This window comes from Ahaetulla prasina, chromosome 4 (genome assembly GCF_028640845.1).
Source record: "Ahaetulla prasina isolate Xishuangbanna chromosome 4, ASM2864084v1, whole genome shotgun sequence".
Taxonomy (NCBI): Eukaryota; Metazoa; Chordata; class Lepidosauria; order Squamata; family Colubridae; genus Ahaetulla; species Ahaetulla prasina.
The window spans coordinates 28,955,984-28,975,134 of record NC_080542.1 but is presented as its reverse complement, the minus strand read 5'-3'; the positions used below and the strand labels follow the sequence as shown (position 1 = coordinate 28,975,134).

Below are 19,151 nucleotides of genomic sequence, written 5' to 3'. Positions count from 1 at the left end.
CTTAAACTACGCTATAAGAAACTCCTTTATTCTTTGTGGAAAAGAGATGAAATATGAAATAAAGAAATCAGAAAGATTCTAAAAGTGTGGAATTTGGTTCTTCTAGCTCCCTCTCTGTACTCTTTTCATCTTTTTTTCAAATAGTCAATAAAATTCAAATGGCACTACTGATTTTCTTCAGTTACCTAAAGATTTAGTCTTTCAGTTACAGAACATGGGGGAAACTATGCAGTTCCCAATTCTGTTTAAACAGCACCATGGTGTGCTAAGAAATTTATAGTGACTTAGGAAATCAAAGCCCCTTATCTCATCCTCAAGGAAGCTCACTTTCAAATAGAATATATGTAGCTCAGGGTGGACTAAGTACACTAAAAGTCTTCTTTCCTTTATATTCTCAGCAAACTATTTCATTGTGCCCCACAAAAAAGGAAGGCATCCCTTTCTAAGATTTCAAATGCTTCTGTTTTCTCCAATACATTCATTGTCTTAATTTGCATGGTTGCTAATGACTTGTTCTTACCTCTTGTATAGTCTTTCCAGAAATTAATTACTTTAACCTTTTGGTTTGGATTTTCTACATCCCCTTTTCACAGACTACAGATCCAAACTTTCACTGTTGTAGGTCTAACCACCAATTTATCACTCTCTCCCACAACATGCTTTTGCAAGATCCAAACTGATTTCTTTGGAACATGCAAAAGAACATCAGGTTTTCTGGGATCTCTGCCCATTTCAGTACTGTAGCCTCAGGTGTCCTATAAACTTAATTGCTGAAAACAGAATCCAGATGTTGAACAGGCTGTAGTCAAAACAAGTCTTTTGGCAAGATACAAGAGCAGGCTAGAAGGAGGATTTTCATCTTCAGATTTTTACTTTAGAACTTGGACCATGTCACTGTCCAGACAGATGCTGTACAAACAGTTTAATGATAGGGTAGATGTATGGGGGTGGGATTTGGCCCAGAAAGGGTGGCCTTAAAAGCCTTTGTATTGTTAATAGTTTCACTGGTCTCTCAATTGTCCATATTTGGAGAACAAACTTTCATTTCATTTCACTTTTTTTAAAAGCAGGATAATTGCTATCACCTTTGGGAACCTTTTCCCTGACCCTCACAATACTTGTTCCCATCTGCCAGAAACTTCCAACTGGATGTGTCTTCTCTGATCATTCTTAATTTTTTTCCTACATTTTGTCTTAAATTGTCTGGTCCTTGTAGTTCTGAATATTACAAATCCTTTGTTGTATTTATTATCTTGGACTGGAAAATGGGTAAAGCAGGAACATGGCTTAGATTAACCATTCTTCCAGTTCTGCCAATTCATTTTATCTCATTTTTATTCGTTGAGGCAGGGAGATTAACCTGGAACTCTGCTGTAACCTCTATAGCCTCCTCCATTTTTCCTTTCCTACTGGGCTGCTGAAGAGGAGCAGTCAGCTAGAAGCGATGGGGTTTATTTCTGCTTTGTTCCCAATGTCTACATTTTTGATTTGGGACATTGAAATGGCAGGTAGAACCCATGACTAGTAATATTGATGTTGGTGAAACAAACCAACATCAAGTTTCCTGGAAGAGCAGGGATGTTGGCAGCTACAAAAACTGTGGTGATTAGCAGGATAGGGCACTGGCAATTATCTAGTTGTGTTGGATCTCAGTAATGCAGGGCCTGAGAAATGGATATCTTTATTGAGAGTTGTGTTCTCTGAGGAATAATTTGGTGCAGGCTGCATGCTAAAGGAAGGAAAACAGAGTAATGAAATACATTAATAATTGGGAACTCAGTCTACATTAAGATTCAAGTGGCCTCTAGAGTAGAAGAATGGGAAAAGCCACCAGTTGCCTTGGATCTCAAACACGACGTATTTTCATCTCACTTCTCTTGAGGGAATAGTAGAAGCCTTTCCACTGGAACCAGTTAATGCCATTGGCATAAGACAGATGTGGTCCACCAAGGTAGAAGCCATTGAGGTTGGAAAAATGGCAGCTCTTGAACCACCAGGCACCTGATGACAGAGCTGCACAGTTCTGCACATAGAGATCTTGGTCACGGTCAAATGTGGAGAATTTCTGGCCACTGTGATAAGACAACGAATCACCTGGTGGGAACATCAAGTGAAATAATGGTAAAAATGAAAGTTCACGAAGCTGGTAAGAATAAGGAGCAGTGTTCTTGCTTGTATATTTCAGAGTAGATCCATTGGAGCCTAAGTATACTGGCCTAAGTGCTGGAATGTTTTCATGCACATCTCATAACTTATGTTTCAAGATTGGATGGTACATGCTATAAAAATCTTTTAAATGACTTCTAATTTCCCCATAACATACTCTGATCCCATATACCAAGATACAGAGTAAAACATCTGTCTCAGGGAAAGAAAAATTGCTGGATGCTGTAGACATCTTGTTAACTCATATATGAATACTTCAGCTTCAACCAAAACAATACAAGAGCACACAATAGATACAAACACACGGTAAACTGATCCAAACTAGACTGCAGAAAATATGACTTCAGTAACGGAATTGTCAATGCCTGGAATGCACAACCTGACGTTGTGGTTTCTTCCCCAAATCCCCAAAACTTTAACCTAAGACTGTCTACTTTTGACCTCACCCCATTCCTAACAGGGGCGTGTAAGGGCATGCAATAAGTGCACCAGCATGCCTATCATCCCTGTCCTAATGTTTTCTTTTATTCATATCCTTTTCATGTGTTTATAATTATGTTTATATTGTATCTGTCATAAAATACATGCTTGATGAAAATAAAAATAATAAAAATAAATATGGGTTTATGTTAGTATTTGGACACCCCTGGCTCAGAAGTGTTTTGGAAATTATAGACTCACTTGATCAGGACAACAAACTGAGGATGACTGATTGATATACTAGACTGAGGACAAACATAATCCTAGTATTCATGATAATACACAAATCCAAATTGATCTTACCTAAATGTCTGATTACCAAGTTTGAAACAAGACCACACTTTCCATCTTTTAAAAAAAGACAGCTGCAAATGTGTCACAACTACAATAGGGTTTCTTATCCTCGTTTTAAGACTCAGACTTACTCCATTTGGTACTCAAATGGGATTGGGAACCTTGGTCTCTTACCTGCCCCTCCATCAGTAAACCCAGATACATGGAGTGTGTAGCCATCCTCTTCTGCACTGATTGCATTTGGGGAAAGGGAGAAGTCAGCATATTTGGCAAAGGCGGTATTATTCTCAAAGTCATCCAGCTCCACACGTAGCTCATACTTTTGCTTCAGGGTGAGAAGATGGATATTTTGCAGTCCTAGGCCAGGTGGGAATAGAAAATTGTTTGTGGGCACATTGTTAGGTTGCCTTGCAAAGAAGTCCAAAGCACCTCCATTTATTTTCCTACCCTTTGGGGATGAACCCCATTCTCTTAACAAAAAAGTGCTGGTGAGACAGAAAAGCAAGACAATTCTTGGCTGAGCTTGCTGGCCTAGATTCCTAATAAACAGACCAATTGCACTTCATGATGTAGTTTTCTGGCTTAGGTTTCAGCTGCTTAGGGGAGAAACCCAAACATTTTACATTCCAAACGTTTCTGGCAAAAGGAGATGTCTGGATCAAGAGATGCATAAAATTATGAGACTGGGGAGAAGCCAGTGAGGGAAAGGGTGGGAAAAATCAAGGGCTCTTGGCAGAGGCTGTTCAGAGAGGAGAAGAAAAAGGACAAAGAAAAGAAGGAGGAGGAGGAGGAGAAGAAAAAGAAATATTCTTTATCCCTTCATACTTACCCAGCCAATATTCACCATCTGCTTTGCCAAAGCCAAATCTGTAGTCATTCCATCCCCGAAAGAAACTGATTGACCCATTGAAGCGTTTCTGGAAAACCTACAACATATAAGAGTTTTGAGGAAAGACAATTGTTAAATTAACATCAATTTGTCAACAGTTACTCTGAAGCTGCATTCCTGTCAACACCATGGAAAAGAAATAATCAAGGAGATTATACATTATGCTAAAACATGATTAACTGGATAAGCCAAAATGATTAATATACTAGGTTAAGCCTTAATCTTAACAGCCTTGGTTTAAGCATACACACAATTCATCCCCCTCCTATTTTAAATGTGTATTTGTTTGTTTGATTTCTGGTCTTTTTATCCCACTTTTCCATGCTGGACACTATTTCACTTCTACATTGGCTAAGAAGACAAGGAAAAGTACTAAATATTGATTATATCTGTTGAAGGATAGTGTTCTTTGTGATTTTTGTGGCCTACATCCACAAACAGGAGGACACCACACAAAAACAGAGGGATGGAATCAAGATCACATGAAGTGTTAATACCACTTTATAATGCCTCGATAAGGCCACACTTGGAATATTTCATTCACTTTTGATCACCACAATGTAAAAAAGATGTTGAGACTCTAGAAAGAGTGCAGAGAAGGGCAACAAAGATGATTAGGGGACTGGAGGTTAAAACATATGAAGAATGGTTGCAGGAACTGGGTATGTCTAGTAGTTTAATGAAAAGAAGGACTAGGGAAGCAGTGTTCCAATATCTCGGGGGTTGCCACAAAGAAGAGGAAGTCAAATTATTCTCCAAAGCACCTGAGGGTAGAACAAGAAGCAATGGGTGGAAACTAATCAAGGACAGAAGCAACTCAGAAGTAAGGAGAAATTTCCTGAAAGTTAGAACAATTAATCAGTGGAACAACTTGCCTGCAGAAGTTGTGGCTGCTCCAACACTGGAAATTTTTAAGAAGATGTTGGACAACCATTTGTCTGAAGTGGTGTAGGGTTCCCTGCCTGGGCAGGGGGTTGGATTAGAAGACTCCAAGGTCCCTTCCAACTTTGTTGTTGTTGTTCTTGTTGTTATTATTAGTGTATGTTCCTGATTAATCCTAAATGTTCTGATGTTCAAATTAAGGAGTGAAAAGATTCACACGAGACACAGATAACTTGGCGCCATGAAAAAGAGTAATGTAGGACCTGAACTGGAAAGATCCAGAGTCATAGCCCCATTTGACATTAGAACTCAATGAATTATTTTTGCAAATTCCTCTCTTCTGGTCCAATTTATCTGAGAGGGGTCTATGGCGATAAAATGACACACCCTTCCATATTTGTTGTCTTGAACTCCCAGGGAAAAATGCTTGCAATATAAATACTACAAGTTTCTTAAAGCTTTATATAGAGCAATATCAGCACCATAAAATGCTCGCAATATAAATACTACAAGTTTCTTAAAGCTTTATATAGAGCAATATCAGCCCCATAAATGAATTGAAACTATAACTGGAGAACAGGCCAAGATCAAAGAAATCAAAGTTATGAGAATTTCCATCAAACTAGCACCAATGGTGGGATTCAGCCAGTGTGAGTCAGTTCGGGTGAACCAGTAATTAAATTGCTGGGTGGTCCCTTGCCTCCCAGCCCTGCCCCTTCCAGAAGCCCCCACGTGCCCCATTTTGGTTCCTAGGTAAATTCAGGGAGGCTCCTAGGCCCAAAACTGGCACAGAGGAGGTGATGTGGCCCCCCGTGGCCCATTTTTGCTCCCAGGAGGCTGCAGAGAGACCTACTAGGCCCAAAACAGGATGCAGGAGTACAGCACAGGCCCCCAGTGACCCATCTGTGCTCTCAGGAGGCTGCAGACAGGGCTACTGGCTGAAAACCAGGGCACAAGGGGTAGCACATCCCCCCTGCAGCCCATTTTTGTTCCCAGGAGAGTGCAGGAGGCCAAGTGCTGCCTGTCACACCCCTTGGCCATGCCCACCTTGGTCATGTTCACCCAGCTGTCATTAGGACAGATAACCAGTTGTTAAATTATTTGAATCCCACCACCGACTAGCACTAAACAGCCACTACTAATCTAACCCAATCCTAGGATCTCTTGTGCTTCCATAGGATACACTTTCCTATCTTGGATCCATCCCAGGGATTTCATTACCGTCCACTTTCCATCATCAGTGGTCATGTCACAGTACACGGGGACAGGGACACTGGGTCCTGCTGGAAAAATGAGGTATACGCCATCTGTGTCTGAACCTTGATCGTATATGTCCTCACAGTCGAGTGGAAAGGAATCTTCTCCACAGGGTTGAGGTTGCTGAGCTGTCCCAGTTTGAGGAAAAACATATTACTTTAAATTTAAATAAACCATCAAGCATATGACATTACTTTGGTTTCTGATTGACCATTTTGCTTTACAACAGAGAATTAGTAGTCCAAGACAATAATTATAAATCTGTTGCTGTTATTATTTTACAAATATCACAATTCTTTTGTTCAAGATCATCTTCTATTTGGGCAAAGTGAGAATATCTTAAAAAGCTAAGAAATAAATAAAAGTACTGTTAATCAAAATTTTGATTTTTTTTTCTTCAAACTTTATATTAAAATTTATATATATTTCAGTACATATTTGTCCAAATTTATACATATTTTTGACATTCACCCAATGCAAATAGATTATATGAATAATTTTCCTTACTGATTTTTAGGGGGATATTACTTTAATAAATATATGCATTTCAATGCAGTATTTGCTGTCACATACAGTACATGTATATTAATTTTGGAAATTTGGGGGCAATTGTAAAATTTTGGAAGTGCTAACTTTTAATGTGCAATGCAGTTTTGTTACCCCAAAAATATAAAATTAGATTGTTTTATCACTCAGAAATGATCTGAATGAATTTGTATGTGATCTGCTTGATATTTGTTCAAGGGAGGTTAATGATTACTTTTAGATAGCTTGAACCTATAAAGTTTCTAAGTTGTATATATCCAGATTTTCCAAATCTTTCCAAACAAAGATTATAAAATATGCCCAAGCCTACCTAAATACACATCCCAAACCCTTAGTCCGAATTTCTCATGCTAATCATACTGTGATTAAGTCACTAATCAGATAAATTTCAATGTCACCGATTTCTCTAGGCACCTGCATAAGGGATAACCATTTTCATTTCTGGATAGATTTCAGATCTATACCAAATTTTTTGGAGTATAAAACGCTCCAGAGTATAAGATGCACATTAATTTTTGGGAAGGAAAGCAAGAAAAAAAATTCTGCCTCTGCCTACCAGCATCCATCAGTATTCATCTGGCTAGAGTTATTGCAGCAAGTAGCAAACAGCCTGGTCAGCTTCAGCATATTATTGCAGCCTGATTCAACATGAGCAGCTGATTGGCAGATGGATCCTATTAAGTTTGTCGTTAGTGGGTACAGAATGAGTCCACACAGAGGTTGTAATGAACACAACCTTTATTCAACTCTGCCGAGGCTAACGTAAGTATCGTGAGGAACAGTAACAAGCGAAGACTCCTTTGACAGCCCTTAAATACTCACAGCCTCAGAAGCTTCTCCAATGACAGGGCTCTAAAACTCCTGCTTTTTATCCAGGCGCGTCTAAACAAATCAGAGACCGCCTGGCTGTTGTTAAGGCTTAATCAGGTCGTAACCGCAAGGACTTTGTCAGAGCCTACAAACATAACAGATCCGCCACCTGGAATCCCCCCAATCAGCTGTTTCCAGCTGCAAAGATTGCCACAGACTATCACCACCTCTGTGCCTCATACTTTTGGCCTCCAAACGCTCCATTTTACACCCGTTCCAGACTGTGGGGATCGCTCCAGCACATTGCCATGGATTGCTGCCGCTGCATGTCGCGTTTTTAGCCTCTGCGCATTGTGTTTTTGGGGTTGCCTGGAACCACCTGAAAATGCAATGTGTGGAGGCCAAAAATGGGGCAAGTTGAGGCCAAAAATGTGATGAATGGAGGCAGCGATCGGTGTCGATGTGCTGGGGCAGTCCCCGCAGCCTGGAATGGGTGTAAAATGGAGCATTCAGAGGCCAAAAACAAGACACAGTGTTGTGTCTTGTCCGCTCTCACCGCAGCCGGGGTCTGCTTATCTGCTCCCGAACACGGAGGAATGTATGCCTCCCGGCCCCAGTCCTGGCTCCATGCCCAGACAAGCTGCAGAGGAGGGGGCACCTCCCGGTCCCAGCCCTGGCTCCATGCCCAAGCAGGCTGCAGAGGAGGGAGCATCCCCCAGCCCCAGCCCTGGCTCTATGCCCAGGCAAACAGAGCAGCTAGACCCCTCCCCCTCCTCCACAGCATGTGAGCCTGAGGAAAGTTTACTTCCAACAGCTGATTGGAGTGACCCTTGCATCAGAAGATTGGATAGGCGGAGGCAACAGAAGGAAGGGAGGGGCAGGCCTTAATGAGTGCTGAGTCATGGAGCCACACCCCATGGCCTATATAAAGGATCTGCTTTCTGGCAGTCTCTGAGTCAGGCAAAGTCGAACTTATCTTGCTGAAGTCACTTACTAGTCTCCTGGCTGCTCTGAGGACTTTGCTAGGACTTTGGGCAGAGCTGCAGAGGCAAGCCTGATTCGGATTTCCCTGACCCGGCCGTCAGCGGAGGAGTGGGACACGACACAAATGGACCAAAAACGTGAAGCACAGAGGCGGCGATGGTCTGTGGCAATCCTGAATCCTAGAACAGATCTGAAACAGTGACATGTGGAGCCTGAAAATGGCCGACGGGTGGGGGCCAGCGGGTGGGCGGGGCTACATTCGGTGTATAAGATGCACCCAAATTTTCACTCTCTTTTAGGGGAAAAGTGTGTCTTATACTCCGAAAAGTAGGGTACTTATTTCTCTTTATTCCTCATTGAAACAGGTGTTTATAGGATGTGGGGATTGTGGATATGTGCCTGTAACTAAAAGACATCAAGCATGAAAAGCATGCTTTACATTCATATAAGCAAGCATCTTCTAGCCAAGAGTCCTATTAAGGAATTGTTTTAGTTATTATCTCTGTCAAAAGCCACTTGTGAAGGAGTGCAGGGAAAGCAAACAGTGATCTTTATACTGTAGTAACTGCCATTAATTAAGACTTTTCTAGACATTCTTCCATACAGGGCAAGCTATTTGTTCAGCCTTCCACTACAATTTAAACAATATATGTGGAGCAGAAAAATCAACTAACAGATAGAAAATCATTAAAGAGACATCCAATCTAGAACTAAGGAGAAATTTCCTGACAGTGAGAACAAATAATTGATGGAATGGCTTACCTCTGGAAGTTGTGATTGCTCCACCACTGAAGATTTTCAAGAAGAGATTGGACAGCCATTTGTCCAAAATGACACAGGGTCTCCTGCTTAAGCAGGGGGTTATTATTCTATGTTCTATGAAATATTCTGCCTATTATAGTAGGATCATCTGACATTACTTGAGACTCACAAACACATTTCATTCTCTGACAAATAACATTACTAATAGAATGGTTATTGTGAAAGAAGAAAACAGTGGACAGCAATATCCTAAAAGAGCAGGCTGGTCAATCGTAAACCTATGATATTTTGTTACAAAGGAAGGAGTGTGATAAAATGCCACAAAGGTTAGATGTTGTCAACTTCATTCAAATTTTATTCTTCTTTCAATGATATATATGGAATACTTTGATTTATTATCCCAACAGATTACTGATGATGTGAATTTGGATAATAATGACAGAGATTTTTCACTGCATCTGGTATGTGAGAATTATCTTAGGAGGCCAAGAAAAAAAGATTCTGCCTAGTGAATGGTCAGAAAAGAGAGAGCATAGCCTACAGCTCCATAATAGGAAGAGTAAGAGGCTGAGAAGGGATCCTTCCTAAGTTATCAGGCTGTAATAGAGATGGCAAGAGAATTGTACTTTCATATTTCTGTTAATGTAGCTTTACAATAAAGTAGAATTAGCTTATCCAGTTTTGTTTCTTCTCTGGTCCACTTGGTAAGGTTGACTCCATCACACCAGGATGGGATTTTTCCATTCTTGTAGATTAATGCACCTGAGCAACCAGATCAATATTTATGATCCCTTCACCATCTGAGGTATGAAGGCACTAAACAGCAAGAAAGTTCTTTCTATCGTAGGACTAGATACTCTAGAGTCTTCTTCAAGCAGACCTCTCTCTGACTCTATAATTAGTGCCACTCATCAGTCAGAAACAGGATCTTCTAAAAGACTTTCAGATAAATGCAAACACATAGCTTAAATCTCTTCGGGTTTTTTTGTTTGTTTGTTTTTTTCCATAAACTTTTCCAAACCCAAGACAGATTTGTGTGTTTCTTTTGAAATAATTATTGAGTTGGTGAATTAACATTGTTCTGCAGTATTGATTAGGAATCTTTCAGATATAAAGATATGATATTTATATTGTAACATATAAAGTAAACTGAGCAAAGGATTAATATGGAAGTAAGGGAACAGGACAATCACAGCTCAGTCAATTAATATTTGTATTGCATGGAAGAAAGATCCTGTCGGAACACTTCAGCATTTCTCCAGTTCAGGCAGCATATGATCAGCATAGTCTCCCCTTGGAAACCTGGAACACTGCTTTCAAAGTAGCCATTTCTGGACTAGATGGACAACAGACCTGACACTTCTTGCATATTTCAAGATTTTCTATGCTGCATTGTAAAATTAAAGAGACATCCCATCCAAGAAACATTATTGTTGTATATATCTGTGGTGGTGCAATAGTTAGATTGCAGTGTTGCAAGCTAGTTCTGCTGACTGTTGGCAGTTCGATTCACACCAGCTAACCTTCCATCCTCCCGAGGTCAGAAAAATGAGGATCCAGATTGTTGGGGGAAATATGCTGACTCTGTAAACCGCTTAGAGAGGGCTGTAAAGTACTATGCAGCAGTGTATAAGTCTAAGTGCTCTTCCTATTTTGGATATTCCAGAACAGTGTCTTTAATAATGGTGAAATGATCTGATGATTAAAAAGGCAAAAGATGCAATAATGTAAACCAGGCTGGGCAAGCTGCAAGCCACAAATGACCTCCCAACATGAGACTTTCTGGCTAACTGGAAGCAGTGTATTTTTCTGTCCAATTTGATTGCAAACAGCTGTTCAGAAGCTGAAAATATAATTTAAATGCTTGTTTGTGTCTTTTGTGCTTGCTTGAACATGGACTATGTTTTGATGTTCTTCATTTATTGTTAAATGGCTCAGTCTGCTCGGCAAGCTAATGCTGGCCCAGATTTTTTTAGGAAAAAAAAATATGTATGCAAAGAGCAGCTCTGGCAGCAAAAGTTTATCTGTCTAGAAATATTTTAACAAATGGACTTGGCTGATCTCAGAAGCCATGTAGGGTCAACCCTGATTAGTATTTGGATCTGGAGGATTATGAAAGGCCATGTCTGTTAGCTAGATTAGGAAATAAAAGAAACCACAAAGCAACAGCAAACCTTCATAATGCTGCCAAAAAAGCTTCACTGTCAGAATCACCAAGAGTTAAGCTTGACTTGAGAGTTTCTTTACTTTTTAGCACAAATGATCTATTTAATAGTAGAGGAAGATGCTTTATACTGAGTTGTGCCAATGACATTAATATACTGAGACAGTGAAAATGGCCATAGTTTTAAGACTCTTAGTTGAATCTATAATCTTTAGAAAACAAATGTGGTTGTTGTAGAGCTGACATACAACCATAAGAGCCCTGTTGGCACAGTGGTTAGAATGCAGTGTTGCAAGCTACTTCTGCTTACTGCCAGCTGCCAACAGTTTGGCAGTTCACGTCTCACTGGCTCAGCATTGACTCAGCCTTCCATCCTTCTGAGGTCGATAAAATGAAGACTCAGATTGTTGGGGGAAATATGCTGACTCTCTTAACCCACTTAGAAAGGGCTGTAAAAGCACTCTGAAGTAGTATATAGGAGAACTCCTGAGCTGCTGCCCTTTCTCCCTGACAAAAGCTTGTGTATGCAAAGCCCAAGCACTGGAACACATGAAACCCTGAAGTCTTCAACTCAGTAGTCGGCTCCACTTACCTTTGCTATCGGTTTGGAACTGGGAAAACACACACGTGTGCACACACCCACTTTGCTCACATGCAGCAGTTTTGTGCATGCACACAGCATCCATGATGATGTTCAGTGGGTTAACAGAGTCTCCTGCTGCCACCATTACTGGTTCACACAAATCAGGGCAAACTGGTAGAAATCATCACTGCTTCAACTGATGAGTCAAGTTGGAATGGAGACCCAGTTTGGTATAGTGATTAAAGCATCAGATTAAAATCCAGGAGACCATGAATTCTAGTCTGCCTTAGGGAAAAAGCTAGTAAGGTGATCTTGGGCCAGTCATTTTCTCTTATTCTTAGGAAGTAGACAATGGTAAACCATTTCTAAAACCTTGCCAAGAGAACTGAAGGAACTTTCTAGTCAGTCGCTAATATAGACTTGAAGGCACAAAAAATAAGTTAATGTATGAAGAGGCATTTGAGAGGCTTGTTTTGGAGTTTAGAGAATTCTACTTATGCCTCGAGGCATAACAAGCTCTGTATTTCCTATATTGACAAGCAGATTTTCATGGTCTTAGATAAGAATTCTTTCCTGTCCAACCTAAAGATGGCTAAAATTACTTTATCGAAAGCTGCTGCCACTGCCTTCTTTCAGGTGACATAATGTGGAATGAGCATGTAGAGGATGCCATAAATCGGTCTCAAGAGCACTTACCTGAGTTGATGGCCTGTCCTTGCAATGTTGGCAGCTGAAGAAGTAAAAGGAGGAACAGAGAGATGGGCAAAAATGAGGAGGCCTGAGAAAACTAAAAAAAAAAGCATGACTTGTCATCCATGGTACATAGTGAGGAAAGAGGCAACTTATTATTAATAATAATATAATTATCATTGTACTATAAAGATCTGCAAATAGAAGTAGAATGAATGTGGCAAAGGAAAACAAAGATAGGAAACTTGAATGCAATTCCAAAATATCTGGAACATTACTTGAACACTATCAGCATTGACATAATCACCATCAGTCAATTGCAGAAGGCAGCTTTACTTGGAGCAACTTAAATATTGTTACAATATCTTCATTATTACTATCCTTACTATTCTTGGGAAGGGCTTAATGGATGGATATAAATGCCAAACCTAGTCTAAACGTCTGTCTGACTGTGTGACCAACCTAATTATAATATAGAGTATATACTGCCCAATTCCCACCAACTCTTTCTGGCTTGGAAAGACGCTGTCCTAATTCATTTGGCATTGTCTACCAAGAAAAATAAAAATAGAAATCTGGGTCATGTGTGCTCAGTTTGCCCAGGGCTTATTTATGTTGAACCTTCCTTTTGGTCATTTTTGCATTAAATATTACAATGGCAAAAGATAAAAATCAGACTTTGTTGTTTCAAATGAAAAATGTGAATGGACATTTTCTTGGGTTCAGAAGCTTGTCGAGGGCCTAACAAACTTCTTTGCTAATGATAAATATGCTCAAAGTTTTATACCAATATATGGTAAGAAGAAAAAGAAAGAAATGGACTCACTGATTGAAAATAGAAAAATATTTGTCAGAGATGGAAATATATCACAACATAAGCCTGGTAGTTGAAACTTGAAAAGTTGCCTACATATTTATTAGTCAAAGCCTCTTGTGGCTCAGACTGTTAAGACAATCTGTTATTAACACAGCTGCTTGCAATTACTGCAGGTTCTATTCCCACCAGGCCCAAGGTTGACTCAGCCTTCCATCCTTTATAAGGTAGGTAAAATGAGGACCCAGATTATTGGGGGCAATAAGTTGACTTTGTATATAAATATACAAATGGATGAAGACTATTGCTTAACACTGTGTAAGCCACCCTGAGTCTTCGGAGAAGGGCGGGATATAAATGTAAAAAAAAAAAAAAGCAATGCCTGTAGAAGGAGCAAAATCAGATTGATGTAAGTGCCTTGTCTTGCTGTAATACCAACCCTGCTCCTTTTGTAAATATGTTGCAATCTTGCATGCCTGCTCCACAGGGAAAGATCTTACAGTATGGTGCTGGAATGCGGTTTTTGTCATTGTGAAGCAAGCAGCAAAAAAACGTGGATGTGGTGGAGAACATGATTTAGAGACATTAGCTCATAACTGGCCTAATGTTTAGGTCACAAGAAGCCTTAAATATTAAGATTCAGAAACTGGCAAATAGATATTCTTCCATCTGATCCAACATTAATTAATATTTGTTAGTTCCCAAAGTGGGAGAATTAGAAGGAAAACTCTAAAGTTCATCTACCATTATTCATTTTCTCCCTAACTTTGATAATATATCAACAATCTGCATGGCAGACACAAATTTAGGTAGAAACTTTTGTGTACTCTGTTGTTTTTCTTGGCCTCAGAATTTACTTTTGGCCTGCGGCCTACCAGCGAGGGGAAAAAAGCATCACAGGAACATTTTAACCAGATTTGCCAATTTGTTGAATGTGTTCATGTCCCAGTTACTTATTTTTTAAATAAAATGTTTATATAATCTGGTCTGCTGCTGTTATTATTGTTGTCTGTTTTGTTTTAAAGTTTGTGAATTTGCATCTAGGTATCTATCTGCTTTTCTGGAAATATACACTGTATTCTTACTGAATGAAGAACCAATGAAGAAGAAAGCGGAGAAAAAAATGAAAAAAATACATATAGTTAATTTGCATTTATACTTTTATTTGAAGCTCTGACTTATAGTGGATAGGTAGTCCTTAACTTATGACCACAGTTGAACTCACAATTTATGTTACTAAGTGAGAAATTTGTTAAGTGAATTATGCCTCACTTTATGATTTTTATTGCCATGTTTCTTAAGTGAATCACTGCAGTTGTTAAATTAGTAACACAGTTATGATGTGATCATGCCACATCAGTCTGGTTTCCCCATTGTCTTTGCTTGTCATAAGGTTGCAAAAGGGGATCACGTGACCTCCAGACATTGCAACTGTCATAAATGTGAGTCAATTGTCAAGCATCCAAATATAAATCAGGTGACCATGGGGATGCTGCAACTGTCATAGGTGTGAAAAAAGGTCATAAGTCACTTTTTCAATGCCATTATAACCTTGAATGGTCATTAAATGTTACAACTGTTGTAAGTTGAGGACTACCTGCATAGCAGTGTTTCTCAACCATAGCAACTTGAAGAAGTGTGGATTTCAACTCTTAGAATTCCCCAGCCAATTGAAGTCCACACATCTTTAAGTTGCCAAGTGTAGGTGACACTGTTGCATAGTGTTGCTCACTCTTTCATTAATGTATTTAAGATTGCAGCCAAGCCCTTAAAGAAATTAGGTGGAAATCATAGCTCATCCCTAGCATACTTGCAGTAACATTTGCAAACAAGCAAAGAGCATATGGAAAATGTGAAGAAGTCCTTTCTGTTTCCACATCGTGTCCCCTAGCTATCCCTCCAAGCACTTCATATTTAGGGCATCACACGTTGACTAGGAAGCATAACAAGTAGGCAACATTGAGTTTGATTCTGGCATGGATATAGGAAAGCTGCCTGCAATAAGCGGTATTCTATTTGAAACTGCCCCAAAATAAGCATCAGGTCTTATTTTCAGGGGATATCATATCTGCTTACCTTAGGACCATTGCAGCCATGCCTCCTGTGCCTTGACACTTGTCTCGCCAGTGCCACCATGAGCAGCAGGAGGCTACATGGTGTGTTGTGCTATTGCATGTGTGACAGGTGGCACCAGTGCGACGAGTCTTGTATTGTTCTGCCATAAGCAGCAGCACCAGGTAGCATCCACTGCAAGGGGCTGCAGAAGTCAAGCAGGTATCTGAGCATGGGGGCCCTGGCTGCGGAGGTCCTAAGGTTAAGCGGGTGCGGGGAGCATGAGGTAGCTCCACCCCGCCCATCCCCACCCTGGCTTGATTTTTACATCTGCACCTCACCCCACCTTGTACAACCAGATGGTGGGTGGGGCTTAACTAGGGCTTATTTTGTGGGTAGGGTTTATATTAGGTGTGTGAAAATTGGGCTAGGGTTTGTTTTCAGTGTTAGTTGTATTTTTGGATATATATATATATATATATATATATGTATATATATATATGTATATATATATAAAACTGCTCGATTTTTGTATTGTAACAAATTTTTGTATTGTAACAAATTGTTTTCCTTCATATCCAAGATAGAGGAATTATAAGTGCTAATTGATCTAACTGAGTCAGATGTGCTCCTTGCTGATCCCTAGTATATCTCTGTTCATGTACCTTCAGATAGATAGATAGATGAGAGAGAGAGAGAGAGTTATAATACATATAGTTATAGAAAGATAGAGATAGAGATAGAGATAGAGATATCCATAGTGTAGTTCATACAATCATCTTGGCTTATCTTCATTTTTTAAAATAACCTGCACCTTCTCATTCTGCCCATTTCTTGTTGATCATTTTTCTCTGTGAAAATTAATATTCCCTTATATCTTTTCACATGTAGGGAATCAGGGCTGTTTTCCTCACCACCTCTCCCATTAATTTTGCAAAGCATTTTGTATGAAATGGTTCACTTCATAGAATCATATAAGATACTCATTAGATAAGGTTTACCTTGCTCAATTAGCCCTTGTAATTCTACTATCTCAGATATGCAATGAAAACCATTTCTCTCCTTTGTTACAGAACAAATATAAAGTAGCTAAGCAGTCCATGGTTCAAGGTGTCTTTGTTTGGAAAGCAATCCCTTAATAGTATTACAGATAGAGAAAGTAAACATACCTTTGTTTAAAGAATCAACTTCATGATAGGGAAAACAAATGCCAGGATTTAAGAAAACAAGGAAAACCAGCCATATCAAAAGAAAAGTCTATTTCATTTAGCATTTTACTTCCCTACAATAGCCAAACAGAATTCTTCAAGAATCTTTTAGCGAAATCTTTGTCACATCTACCACACATTGTATTGGGAGGATAGCTTTATTGTTGTGTTAATTTTATATCCTTCCAGCAATACAGGGCACCTCACAGAAGAATCTTCCTCCATTTAATGTTCATAGCTATAACTTGGTGTGGTAGGCTGGGCCCAGAGAAAGGGACTGGCCAAAAGTTACCCTTTGATGGCTGAAGATAGACATGAATCTCCCAAGTCTTAATCTTAGCCAAACACCTTAACCACTCCACTTTGCTGGGTCTCAGTTTACCACATTCAGCCATCATACCTAAAAGTTACCGAAGCTGGCTTTCACCATTTCTTATAACTGCAAATTCCATTCATCACATACAACATTGAAATAGAACATTACAAACATTAATTTGATTGAGAGTTAGGAGAGAACGCAAAAATCCAACTGAAAAAAAAAATCAAACCTTATTTCAAAGCCTAATTCACCTCCCCTCCAAAAACATCTGTTGCTCCAAACCTTCAGATTCTTCATGACTTACTGTACCTTCATGTTGTTCTGTGGTTCCTGAGCTATCACTCCTGTTGCTCTCTGTATAGGACTTTCTGTTTTCTTTTGAAGCTGCTTTTTTCAGTCTCCTTTGCAGGCCTTTAGCTATACACCTCCCACCCACACTGCTGCCTGCCCACTAACTTACCCCAAGCCAAGGAACAGAAAGGATGTGTAAATCCTGGATTTATAGCCCAAAGAGAAGTCACAGGGTTGGAAAGAGAAGGGGGGGGCAAGAATGTGTTATAGAAAAGCAAGGCAGGAAATGAAAAATTGGAGAGAAGAGGGGAAACACAGAACAAGCCAAGAGCTAGATGTTTTCCAGGACTCTTGGCATAAACATAATGCTGTTATATGCCATTCTCACGTATGTGCAAGAAAGGCTCCCCCTTTCTCTGTCTCTGTGTTTGTGGGATCATATTGGAAAATGTGTTAAATTTTAACTGTAGTTGGGAGAAAATATTATTCAGGGCCAGAACATTTGGGTGTATTCTGTGAAGTCCCAAAGAGGGACTTCCAGTGAAATAAAAAATGATGGTCTTGAAATTAGGATTTTTGCCTACTGTGGAAGAAGGGTGTGACCTAGTAACAGCTCAAAACCTGGAGTTCTTGCCCACAGACACATTAAATGGAGCTAGTAGAAAAATAAATTGGCATAAAAGTGTGTTGCTCCCACTGGTGATTCACAATCTCACAGATGCACAATAATAGCAAATGTTGCTTCCTTATTTTCAGAGTCCAATGGATGCACCAGGTTTTGATTTCTTCAACTCTCAGCAAATGTTATTATTAGTAGAAAAACGCCCATCAATCACTCTCTCTATGTAGGCTGACACAAGTGAAGGACCTGAATTTTAACAGATGTCTATAGCAGTAACTTTGTCAAAAACTGCACTGGATGTCCACAAGAAACAAGTCACTTGTTATAGCATTCCTCTAGAAGAGAGATACCACAAACTCACATTGAAAAGTGATACCATTGGTTATCAATTAATGTCAGAAAAGCACTAAAACTTGTTATACTGTGAAGAAGCAGACAATCACCTCTTTTCTCCCCCTTCGCTTCTCTCTCTCCCTCCCACCCTCCCTCCCTCTCTCTCTCTTACTTCACTACTGCCAGTCATTAACTCTCAAAACGTATTCAGATCTCCTACCCAGAGTTTGTCTGGAATCATCAGCCATGTAGCAGGGTGGGGTTGAGATTGAGACAGAATAGAAGGGCCTTGGAAAATATTGCCATGGGATTGGAAGGAGAGGAGTTATCTCACACCAGCCTAATGTGATTGCATACCAACATAACATAAGCCAGACTGTCCCCACCTATAAGACTCATCAAGTGTAGTCCTAAGAAAATGGTAGTGCATGGTGCTTTTGCATACTGTAAGTCAATCAGGACAAAGATACAAACACTAATGCTGGTACAATTAACTGACAAATGTGTGACAAATAAATAAAATAAATAAATAAATAAAAATCTCCAGAGAATAAGACAATAGTCCTCTTCTTCACATCAAAATCCCAAAGTGATTTAACTGATTAAGGAGTTGTTGAAGCACAATGTATTTTGCAAATCAAAACCAGTCAATCAGAAGTGAGCAGCAGTATTTATTTATTTATTTATTTATTTATTTATTTATTTATTTTGTCACAACAATATATGTAGGTATCATACAAAAGATTATATAGTATATAAACACATATATGAGTAAATATAAGGAGGTATAAGCATATATATAGGAAGAAGAAAAGAAAAACAATAGGACAGGAACGGTAGGCACGTTTGTGCATTTATGCACGCCCCTTATGGTCCTCTTAGGAATGGGGTGAGGTCAATAGTAGAAAGTTTTTGGATAAAACTTTTAGGATTATGGGAAGAGACCACAGAGTCAGGTAAAGTATTCCAAGCACTGATGATTCTGTTACAGAAGTCACATTTTCT

The 19,151-nt window shown here is 39.5% G+C and overlaps 1 protein-coding gene across 1 annotated transcript; it reads right to left on the bottom strand.

The window, feature by feature from the left end:
- Positions 1 to 847: 847 nt before the first annotated feature.
- On the bottom strand, positions 848 to 17,494 carry MFAP4 (microfibril associated protein 4). Its single transcript, XM_058180066.1, has 6 exons — positions 17,210 to 17,494; positions 12,514 to 12,604; positions 5,933 to 6,096; positions 3,770 to 3,866; positions 3,115 to 3,297; positions 848 to 2,094 (listed from the first exon to the last, which is right to left on the bottom strand). Exons 1-6 carry the CDS (start codon positions 17,213 to 17,215, stop codon positions 1,847 to 1,849), a joined length of 789 nt encoding a protein of 262 aa, XP_058036049.1. The 5' UTR covers positions 17,216 to 17,494; the 3' UTR covers positions 848 to 1,846.
- Positions 17,495 to 19,151: the final 1,657 nt, after the last annotated feature.